This window comes from Danio rerio, chromosome 23 (assembly GCF_049306965.1).
Source record: "Danio rerio strain Tuebingen ecotype United States chromosome 23, GRCz12tu, whole genome shotgun sequence".
Lineage (NCBI taxonomy): Eukaryota > Metazoa > Chordata > Actinopteri > Cypriniformes > Danionidae > Danio > Danio rerio.
This window is the reverse complement of record NC_133198.1, coordinates 16337154-16349383: the sequence shown is the minus strand read 5'-3', so window position 1 is coordinate 16349383 and position 12230 is coordinate 16337154. Positions and strand designations below refer to the sequence as shown.

The 12230-nt window shown below is 35.9% G+C and overlaps 1 protein-coding gene across 5 annotated transcripts in view; it reads right to left on the bottom strand.

Moving 5' to 3' along the window:
• Positions 1-3724: 3724 nt before the first annotated feature.
• The window catches only part of exosc10 (exosome component 10), a 31960-nt gene continuing 23454 nt past the window's right edge, over positions 3725-12230 (bottom strand). For 3 of the 5 annotated variants that reach the window (XR_012398279.1, XR_012398280.1, NM_201089.2), the window contains 8 exons: positions 11897-11986; positions 11746-11814; positions 10934-11027; positions 8299-8372; positions 7987-8218; positions 7621-7676; positions 4209-4282; positions 3725-4096 (listed from right to left, as the gene is read on the bottom strand). Coding sequence is in view for 1 of the 5 variants with exons in the window: in NM_201089.2 (NP_957383.2) it covers positions 4066-4096; positions 4209-4282; positions 7621-7676; positions 7987-8218; positions 8299-8372; positions 10934-11027; positions 11746-11814; positions 11897-11986 (720 nt within the window). In the remaining 4 variants the exon portion in view is untranslated. Of the gene's footprint in view, positions 4097-4208; positions 5387-6596; positions 7677-7986; positions 8219-8298; positions 8373-10933; positions 11028-11745; positions 11815-11896; positions 11987-12230 lie in introns of all 5 variants that reach the window. The other 2 variants (XR_012398277.1, XR_012398281.1) reach the window with 2 other exon arrangements.

Below are 12230 nucleotides of genomic sequence, written 5' to 3'. Positions count from 1 at the left end.
CTACTACATACAAGTCATAACTAAAACACTACTATACAATGCAATGCTACAACATTGTCTCAATACAATGCTTCATTTTGCACACATCTGCTGTTTTATTTATGATCAGCTCTGCTCAGCTCTTCTGACAGGTCTTCAAATGAGTCGTTCGTTCACCTGACACTGACAGTCCCGTATAAGCTTAACTAATAAAAAATAAATCAAAAATGGCTTCCCATGTATAGGCTTATATAATTTCTCAAAAACAAGGTTAATTACTTTAATTAGTTTTTTTTCTTTTTCTTCTTTAAAATGTATTCTGCAGATTGGTACAATATCTCCGTTTTCTTAAATCAATAGTTAACCCTTTTTGAAACCAATAAAAATAAATAATTAAACTTTAAAAGTTTAAAAAATGCAATAAAAAGCTTACAGTCTGAGCCAGAAACACCCATGATTAGTTCACCTTTTGAAGCGTTCGTTCATCATGTGACTATGTAAAGAGATAACGAAACGGAGAACTCGAGAAATGAATGGATCAAATCTTTTTCCAGCTCTAAATGCATATGACTGGCTTCTGTCTCTTATGTGAAGAACGAACGACTCAAACCCGATAGAGGACTACGATGAACTAACCTCCTACTCCACCTGCACAAATGTGCGCATGTGCAAAGAACGAATTACTCCCTGAGAGGTCTCATCTTTCGAGTCGTATAAAAGATTCGTTTAAAATAAACAAAAGGTTTAAGACCGATCCAGTGTGACAAACTAGGGTATTGAATGATCGGACTGGTGGAAGAGTGTTGTTTTAATAGACCTTAATAACGCATGCCGAATGGAAGGGAAAAAAAGTCTCAGCACTTCGCAATGCAGGTGTATTTGTCCTTTTACTGACTCGGTAGGTGGTGGACTATCCTGTCGCAAAACGCAGTGAAAAGTCTTTCATGACAGGCAGTAATAGTTTTATAAAGGTGCTACATGTCTTCAATAATGCCACTGAAATCGGCATACTTCACATCTTAATTCCATCTATTTAGCTCAATTATGAACTTAATCAGTTTATAATTAATAAAAAATGCTGTTTACATGGTAGACTCTTAATCAGAGTTAAAATCATATTATTGGGGTCCATATACCTGTACTAAATGTTTTTAATGAACTGTCCCTTTGGGTTTGTTTTATTCTAAGATCTGAAAGCATGTCTTCCATATTTGAAAATGGCTTTATTGAAATATTTAATGCTTCTAAAGTTAAAACTTTGGTATTGTTTGCTCTAAAAATCAATATAAAGTCTATTAAATATAAACAAGGCACTGTTTTGGTATTTTTATGTTGTAAAAGTGCTAAAAATAATTATGGCGTCATCAGCACAATATTTTACTCCAAACAAATATAGTAATATAAATTGTAAATCAAGAGAAACATTCATATTGAATTGCTTTAAAGGTCATTTCGCCCATAAATGGAAACTATCCACTCCCCTTCGTGTCAATACTTTCAATATTTGGAACTTCCCAATTAACTGTCTTTGTACTTTAAGAACATAAATGTCAAGATATTTTCAAAAGAATATGGGGATTTGTCTAATACATAATGTCAATATCATAATCAACAATATTAAGATATTTAGTGTGCTTGATATTCACTTTTGATGCATCTTGTTTGCCATCACTTGAATGGGTGTTAAAAAGCATGACTGTGGTGTGTGTTTGTAGAAGCTGACAAAAGCATCTTAGTGAAGTGTTTCCTGTCAGTGTTTTCACCTATTGTTGCAGACCGCAGTGTTGAGCAGCAGGAAGTGAAGATGTGGTTCGATCTCAGCAGAGACACGTTTATACCTGGCATGATCTGAAAAATAAACACTCAAGAAATTTATAGTTAGAGTTGAAGGATTTAAACTATTTTTTTTTTATGTTCGTTTCTTCTCAGCATCACAAACGACATTTGTGTTGCATTGGAGATTTCCATTATATAGAATAGTCTCCAGCGGATGTTTGTGTTTTTGTACATCTACAGTGGCGCGCTTGAGGAAACATGTAGAGCTCAGTTATGATAAAGTGCCCCCTGTAGACGTAGTGTTTATTTGCAGTAATTAAATCAGCTAAATATGGCAATAAAATGAGTTTACAGATGTAGCACTAACTTCTGATTTGGTAGCACAGCACATGCAGAATCACATATATCTGGTCACACTTTATTTTAAGTTAAGTTTCTTACTTTAAAACTATTAACAAAGTCTTTTAAATAAATTAATTAGCTACTCATTAGTAGGAAGGTATTAGTTAGATTTAGGACATGAAGGACTAGTCTAGTACAAGTAAAAAGTCAATATCTATCTATCCATCCATGGATTCATCAGTTAATGGATGCATCAGTTAATGGATGCATTGACTATGGCAGTCAATGCATTCATCCATCCAGTGAATGCATCTATCTGTCTGTCCATCTACCCATCCATGGACCAGTCAATGCATCTATCCATCCATCCATGGATCCATCAGTCAATGAATGCATCCATCAATCAGTCCGTCTGTCTGTTCATCCATGCATCTATCCGTCAGTCAGTCAATGCATATATCTATCTATCCATCCATCTATCTACCTATCCATAAATCCATTAGTCAATGAATCCATCCATCCATTCATCCATCAATGCATCCATCTAACCATCCATCAATCTACCCGTCCATGGATCCATAAGTCAATGAATGCATCTATCCATTCATCCATCAATGCATCTATCTATCCATCATCAATCTACCTATCCATGGATCCATTAGTCATTGAATCCATCCATCCATTCATTCATCCATCAATGCATCTATCTATCCATCCATCAATCTACCTGTCCATGGATCCATCAGTCAATGAATGCATCTATCTATACATCCATCCATCCATCCATCCAGTCAGTCAGTCAGTCAATACATCCATCTATCCATCCATCCACCTTTCCATGGATCCATTAGTCAATGAATGCATCTTTCGCTCCATTAATCAGTCAATGCGTCCATCCATCTATATATTCATTCATCCACTCATCCATCCAACCAATCAGTCAATCCATCCATCCATCCATCAATCTACCTGTCCATGGATCTATCAGTCAGTGAAAGCATCTATACATCCATCCAGTCAGTCAGTACCTCCATCTATCCATCCATCCATCCATTTACCTTTCCATAGATCCATTAGTCAATGAATGCATCCATTCATCCATCAATCAGTCAATGCGTCCATCCATCCATCCATCCATCCATCCCAGTGATATTATTAATTATGCAACTGTTTAGATTACAAATTATACACAAGCAATATTTTCTTTGTCAGTGGATGTATTATGTCAGACCTGCTGTGGCTTTGTAATTGGATTTTTATTGTTTATTATTTGTGTGTATTTTTGTATGGGTTAGGTTCTCAGCTCATACAATCAAAATCTTTTGCATTGAATTTTGAGTTGCAATTTTATTTTATTTTTTACTAAATTCTGTGCAGAAAAAGAAATAAAAGTACACAGATTGAGTCAGTCAATGATAATAAGCCAGAAGTTAATAGTGGGAACTGGGTCAATTACCGCAACTGCTCTTCCCGAGTTTTGTGTTCAAATCCCTGCTTGTAAACCTTACGCAATACTATCTCACTTTCTCTAACTTTGCTTCCTGTCCATATACAGTCCCATCAAGAGCAAAAACCCAAAGATAAATATATTAAAAAAAAAAAAAAAAAAAAACACACATTGAGAGAATTGGTACTGAAACTGTTACCTTTAATCTTCATGGCACCAAATTAACCTTGACCAAAATCAAGTTTCTCCAGCACAAAAAGATTGAGGAATAAAACGAAAGATCAAATGAACACTTGTGCACTTAAACAGGAGAACAATCTCTTAAAATCGCATTTTAATGAAACAAACTCCACAAATTATTGTATACAAGCAGAAATGGTTCATTGAGGAACACTGAGTGTATTCTAGGACACTTTTAGAGAGAGAGAGAGAGAGAGAGAGAGAGAGAGAGAGAGAGAGGGAGGGAGTAAGAGAGAGAGAGAAAAAGAGAGAGAGAGAGAGAGAGATCAAGCATCAGACCTCTATCTCTTGGGCCAGTTGTGCCGAAATCCTCTGCAAACAGAAAAATACCAATCAATTAAAAATAATAATAATTATAATAAAAATAATAATAGTAATAAACTTGAAAGTAAATTCAGCTATGAATGTTTGAGCGTTACACTACCTGTCAGATTTGGCGGGAACATAAGACATGCTCCGGCCTCCCCCTCCGCCCTTCTTCTGTCCTTTTAGGTTTTTCTGAGGCAGAATTGGTTGAAAATTAGAAGTCTTGCTAAAAATTTCCATCGTAAGTGGACGACGCTAACACTGGTGAAAATGGGGTCTAAAGGCTTTAGACATACTTTCACTTCCAGATGTAATCAAATCAATTTCAACTGTTTACATCATTTTTTTACTGCATGGTACAGTGCGGTTCAGTATGACCCTATTTTCTTCCGCTTTCCGTACCCAGTTCATTTTTAGCAACACCTCAGGAGAGCTTCCAAGTGAGAGTAAAGTTCCGTTAAATGTTTTTCAGGAAGTCAGAGCAGTAGAGCTGCAACTTTAGCAATATTTAGACCCACTTTAAGCGGTACTAAACTGCAGTGGAAATGCAAACGAAGAATGTCGAGTGGAGCCATGTCTAAATGCACTATAGTGGAAAGGCTGACTTATTCAAACAGCTGCAGAGACCAGCTCTCCTGTTCTTGAACATCAGCTATGTTTATACACATGTTGAAATAACGTAGTAAAAAATGCTTAGAAATGGCAAGATGCACATCAATTATGAAAATGTGCATTAAGAAACATATGCAAACAAGAAACGCATGTGTAAACTACGATGAAAACTGATTTATCAAGATGGGATGACATTGAACAGACAAACCAATGGAGAGACATTGTAAAACGTCTTAAATGTTGCTGTGGTTATTTTGGTACTTCCTCCTCCAAAGTCTGTCAAAGTCAAATAATAAGCTACATTGAGATTATTCTCACAATGAGTTTCTGTTCACTCATCTTTCCGACTGAGATTATTCCTCCAAGGAAAGTGCCGTGAATAGTTTGTAAAGCCTGGCTCTTTGTGGTTTAAGTAGTTAATTAAATTAATAAAAGTGAAACTGACAGGCACAATATGGATTGTCATTAACAGAAAATGTACAGCCAAATATACACTGTGGATATTTCATTGTAATTTTACTTATATGAATATTTTATTTGACCGAACAGTTTGTCTTTTGGTGCTGAAGCATATAAGCGGACATTCTTTTGAACTTTTTGTCTCATCATGGCGAGATTTGGTGAGGGATTATTAAGTAAAACTAGCCTCAGACAGTTTAGTCTGCGTCAAACCTGCAGGAAAATCTAATGGGTGTTTCCCACCGCAAGCGTCAGCAGGGCGTGAGCAGAGCGTGAGCAGCTCGTGTTTTTTAGGCATCCACGTTAACAGTTTAGAGCTTTCATACCGCACGCAGCAGCAGCGCGTCAGCGCGAGGGTCGCTGAAGCAGCTGTGCAGCGATAGTTTCGGCGCTGGGTTTATTTTTGCCGCGCTGCTCACGCTCAATTAAATTGACAGTGCATTGATAATGACCAAAACACATTGAGTGACAGTAAAAAGTAGCAATTTTACCCAATAAATGCGTTAATAATGTCAAATGATTTATATATAGTCAATCAAATGAACTTAAACGATTAAATAAATAACATTTATTAAGGCCCGAACTACAAAACCAAATGTAAAACAATTTTAGTATCAGTTTTGCTTAAGTCGCCACTATGTTTCAGGAAAGAGGAAATAAAATATTTAGGGGAGTTGTAGTCCATAGCAAAGTGTAATGTGGGTAGTGTAGTTCGGCACGCATGCTGGATTATGTGAGCTGGCTGTGTGCTGTGCAGCTCAAGCATAGCAAGAAAGTTTTAATCGGCTTTGTTTTATGTTCACTCGAGTTATTCCTACCGGGAGCTGTTTGCACTCTGAACCTGACAACACGAAAATAAGTAAAAGAATGACATGCATTAATTACTTTTGTCCGTCTCATCCTCTGCACGAGCATGAATTAACGAACTGTTATTCTGCTGCTGGACATCACTGAAGCGGAGAAAGTAACACTACTTTTATCAAGTGTAAATATCATTATAACTATATTGTAGAAATATTATTATAACTAGGCCTATAACTTGCAACCTGACGATCAAAAAACAAATGGCATGATATCACAGGCGATTGTATTCTGACTGAAGTAGACACTCATAGAACTTGAGAAGCATACAGTACTGTTTGATCTATAAAATTTGTAAAATAAAGATATGCAGGTTAAAGAAACAGCATAGGAGGGATCTTCTGTGGGCCTTGGTGCAGATGAAAAGTTTATAAAGTGTATTTGTATATAGAGAGACATAGGTAACTAGATAGAATAGACAGAGATAGGTTGATCTCTGCAGCAGCTGCCGAAGAGCTGCGAGCTGCAGACGCAGCTGGTGTGAAAGGCAAACGCCTGCGTGCTGCTTCTGCTTGACATACGCGCTGCGCACGCTCTGCTCACGTGCAGCTGACGCTTGCGGTGTGAAACAGGCGTAAGGCTTTGCGAAAAGGCTGGTTATTTTATCAACGATTACTGTCAATAGTAGTAGCCTAGTACAGATTTTAAATAAATTTAAAAATAAAATAAAAAAAATATTCAAAAAGGAAACATAAGCCGGACCAAAACTGATCAATGTCATTAAGACTTAGATAAACCAATAAGGTGAATCCATGTTTGTTGATGCAGGACCAGCCACGATCAATCATAGCACTAGATCCTCTCAAAATTAGTTGATAAAACTTAACTTATTTGCAAAAGTTTTACACAATATTCCGGTTTAATGCAAGAGTTTAATTGACATCTTTGGATGGAAACACAATTAATCTTTAAGCATGCTGCCAGACAGTAATAAAATTGTAATTTTGTCTTTATGGTATTATGAAAATACTCAAATGTAAAACACACATTGCTTTCTTACAGTCCCGATTGATTCGAACAAACACATGGTGCTATAGTTTTGCAGCAATCTGAGCATATTGAAAGCTGCTGCTCTGGATTGTTTTCTGTAATCTCATTGGGTGCTAATGTAGAAATTATATTATTATTATTTTACATTATAATATACCTACTAAAACATCCTCAATAGCAGCATTTCCACTGTCGGACCAGTGTGAGACAGGGCTTTTATTGGGCCAGGCCATGCCAATAGCCCGGGAGCATGAGCACTGAGGCCGAAATCATGTTGCGTTTCCACTGTCGGACTAATAGACTGGGGCAAACTCCGCCTCTCCATCCGCCCCTCCACCCTAGCTGGCCCTCTTTGCCCAAGGTATTTGGTGAGCTGAAAAAGGCCTTGACGCTGGCCCAGAGGAAGCAACACTTTGGCACGATCAGGCTCTGGTAGTGACAGTGGAAAAGCGATTGGCCTGGCACGCTTAATTTAGGCACAACAGTGGAAACGCGGCTAATGAAGCTGTTGGATTGAAAGTGAAAGTCTCCCTTATCTACATGTGATCTGACTAAAATGTCAACAGAACAGAAATGAGTGGAGCAGTGTAAACAACAGAACTTCATACCTTCTGCTTGGGTCCTTGTCTGTTTGGATCAAAGTGTGAGCCGTCTTTTGATTTACCTGTGTGTATTAAAGACAAACAATGAAGAAAACACACTGAAGAGTCTTAATAAGACAGATCACTCCCAAAAACAAAGACAATTTCTGCACTATTTCCTCAAGTGTTCATGAATTCCTGTTAAACCCAAAACCAGATATTTTAAAGGACATAAGGGAAATAAACAGCCAATAATATTCAATATGTTCAATAATAGGAACTAAAAAATACTTAGGAAGTCGATGGCTGTTTTATCCAACATTCTTCAAGATATCTTGTTTAGTGAAATTCAAACTATTGCTTTAAGAAAATAAAACATGGCAGATCACTCACCGGCGAATAATTTGAAATTGGACTGACTGTAGTCGTAAGGTTTAAAGTCTTGTTTGGGAGCTTCGGGCTCCTGAGCCGTTTTCTGTTTCTGTTTCTTCTTTGCAGGTTTTGTAGACTGATCAGCCACCGTTGTCTCACCTTCGCTCTTTGAGAGTTTGACGTTTGGTTTAAGACTGTCTTCGCTGACATCACTTGCAGCTCTTTCTCTTTTCTGTCCAGCCTGCTTTGCTTCCTTAAAACACAAGATTGTTAACAGATGTTAGTGAAAGATGAAGATGAAATAAACAAATGTGGTGAAGTGGAGCTCCTCACCTTCACTTGCTCTCTGACGGTGTGAACGTTCTGAAGCGACTCTTGGTAGGTCTGTTTGGCTTTCTTTCGTTCCTCTGAAACACAAATATAAACATTTTAGGACATAAATCTTAAGGAAGGTGGCTTAGCAGAGTTTGTATCCACTTTATTTTTCACAATAGAGCAGTTGCGGGGTATTGTGCATATGTTGAGACTTCCGGACTCATTCACTTCAACAGATTTTTTTTTTAAAGGAATGCACCAAAATGAAAATACTGGATCTGGATTTGATTGAAAACCAAAACTGAAAATGTTTTAAAATTATTATTTAGCATTTTATTACACAAGACATTTTGTAAATTTAACTCAAATTTAAACTGTTCTAAAAAGACAATCAAAAACTAAACACCAAGCTGCTAAGTTAAGCTGCTCTGACAGTCAATGAGTCAAGAGTTGTCACAGCATTGCCATTAAAACACAGTAGCACTGGTGAAAGCAGCAAGAACAAGTATACTACATAGTATACTGTATGTCCTGTTCTTGCATTATTGAGCAGACATTGCTTTTTCGCTGAGCATGTGTGGTTTGTGTATAGATAAATATACAGGTACACGAGCAGGAACATCTTTATTATGTGTATATCACGGAATGTAAATGAGTAAATTGCAGCATGCATGAGGCTGAGAAAGAAGCTCCGGTAGTCTGGCAGTGTTGCCAATTGATTTAGATTTTCAACAAGAAGTGCTCACTTAGTTTTAATATATGAAGAGTTCAGATGCAAAACCCTCTAAATCCATCAGACCCCTTTTCTTGCAAATGAGCATTTTCTATCAGGCTCCTCTGATTAGGTTCAGAAATTTAATTTTATATGTAATGGTAAGGTTATTAGCTGGTAAATAAAATAAAGTCTTTTCAAAATTGTCACTTTAGACAATTCATTGGTTTTTAACAAGGTAGATTTTATTTAGTGTCAAAACCAGCTAAATCCACATCTGCTTTTTATGCAAAACTCTCTAAATCCACCTATTGGGACAAGACAATGTAATTTGTTAAAAATCACTAAAGATGCTATTAAAAATTATTTTACCAAACATAAAACACATTACACAAACCACCTGAAATACAGATTTCTGTCAAGCAAGTAACGGTTCCTTACGCTGTGATAAACCAGGGAAAAAGCAGGAGGAAAATGAAGGAATGAAATCTGTCAAGTAAGTGCATTAATAAATAACTTTAAAATTGAAATTAATTAAATCTTAACAATCTGATGTCATTTCGGATATTATTTAGATTTAATGTATATAGAACAATGTAAACATTGTCAACTAAGCTTGTTATATTCAAATAATGTAGAGTAAACATTATGAAACATCAATATCTGTGCATTGTCCATTAATATAAAAAGCTTATCAGACATATAGGCATTATGGATTAACACAAATAAATTATAGTTTTATACATTATAATTATCTTTTTTTTTTTTAAATAACATAATTAACAAATAAAACACAAGGTAGACCTACTGGGCAAAAAGGGGATGCCTCTCAGACAATTTTAGAAGCTTTCATTCATTCATTTTCACCATACTCACAGTCTTGGTCTCTTGTTTATCCTCAGCATCCATGTGGAATAAAAGAACGGCATCTTTTTCGTGAAACTAGAAACGTTATGAATGCAACTTACACTTCCAACTTTACAGTGTTTTCATTTCCTTCTAATGCCCCTTATAATGCAACGAGTTTTGAGGTAAGGGACGTTTTCATTTGACAGTCAGACAGGCTCATCCAGCTCATCAAAATCAGTCTTTTAAAATTTAAATCGGAAGCGGAATAAAAGTCTCCTTATAAAAGCCGGCGTATTAGTGCGCTGCTACATTGAACACATGATTCGATTTGCACTTTCTGATTGGTTTTCGGGATATAGCGGCTTTTGCTGTCAAAGCCAAGTAACGTTTAGTGGCTTTTGCCAACAAATTGTTATTTCTGAATGCGCTGACACTGGGATTTGGACGATTTGAATCAAATCAATTTGTTAAACATGTACTACATGCCTAAAGCATTCACTCAATATCATCATCTCATTTTTGGCTTAAGTGGCGTTTAGCGGCTTTTGCATCTGAACTCTACATACACACATCCACACACAATAATTATAACGGTTTATATTTTTAAAAAGTGTTTACATATTTACATTTTTATATTTAAACGTTTTTTTACTGTTACTCCAGATACATTTTATTTCTGTGAAAAGATATCTGTGAGAATGTTTAAAATAATGAGATAAAACTGTGAAAGGTGACCTACAATGGAGTTTGTTGTGTATCAAGCAGGGGCTTCAATCTGCTGACCCACAGGCCATACATGCCGCAGTGATGACGGCTGGACGGATAGTGAATTCTCCTTCAGCTCAAAACCAAAAATGCCCATTTTATCTGAGAATTTTTAGCAGTCAAATATTCTGCGCATCCCTAATAGTTTGCCATACAAAACAGCTCACTATAGCGTTTGATGCCACACGCTGGTATTTTCTTTTTATATTTTTGTAATTTTAGTGTATTGTGAAGAACAAACATCTTATTACTTTGCCTATGAGTAAATGACAATCACAGAAAGAGAGTTTATTTTAGCGTTGCACACCAGAGTTGTGTTGTTTGTACCTTGAGCTTTCTTGGCCTGTTCTTTAGCTTGCTGTTTGGCCTGAGCCTCTTTCTGCTGCTGCTCAATACTCTGCAGTTTCCACCGGTTATGAATCTGCATTAAACAGAGCAACAAAACTAAATTTCATGTGGCTTAGTGGGAAAAAAACAACCATAAGATAATAAGAGTTCCTGAATTTTTGACATTCAAACAGTGGCTTCGTATTCAACTTAAATATTTCACCCAAAACTGAAATTTCAAATCATTTACTCATTATTTACTTGCTAAAAAGTAATTAGAGTTTCTTTATTCTGTTAAACACAAAAGAAAATCTAAAAAACTGCAACCACTGACTTGAATAGTATTTATTTTTCCTACCAAGGAAGTCATTGGTTACAGGTAAATAACTTTTTATTCAGAATTAGGAAACTCAAAGGTTTGGAACCATTAGAGGGATAGTGAATAGTGAGTAAATGTTCATTTAGGGGGGAACCATAGCCTTAACACCTTTGCATTTCATGCAGAAAGGTTTAAAAATAGAGTCATTTTGTAATTAGCCAAGGCAAAAAAAATAAATAAATAAAATAAATTTAAAAAATGCGCAAACAGAAAATAAAAATAGTAACCAAAGAATAGCAAATAATTATATGCATAATGTATCAGTAATACATGACAAAAAATAACTATTAATAAATCCCCAAAAAATAGTAATAAATAAAGAATGATAAACATAAATAACACATATCAGATGGATGGACTAAAATCACATATGCACATACAAACACTAAACTCCAATACCAAGAGAGTAAACTAAAGCAAAAAGATAAAATACCTCATAGATCTTTGAAGAGGGGTCATATTTGGCATTCTTTGATATGTGAATGTCCTTAGATGGCAAATACTGAAAACAAGCATTGAAAAATTTAAATAAATCAGTAAATAAGTTTATAAATTGACAAAATGCATCAACTAAAGCAAAGTACCATTCTGAAGGGGTTTTCAAAAGACTCCATGATGCTGTGAGATTTCTGCTGCGCTACAGTCAGATGAGCTGAAGCTGGAGACACATCCTCCTATTTAAACATACACAAACATCACATCTACTACATTGGACATCAAAACATTTATATATGTATGCATGTATGTATGCATGTATGTACATACAGTTAAAGTCAGAAGTTTAAGCCCCCCCACCCCAATTTAACAGAGCAAGGAAATTTTCACAGTATGTCTGATAATATTTTTTTTTCTGGAGAAAAGTCTTAATTGTTTTATTTCGGCTAGAATAAAAGCAGTTTTACATTTTTTCAATGTCAT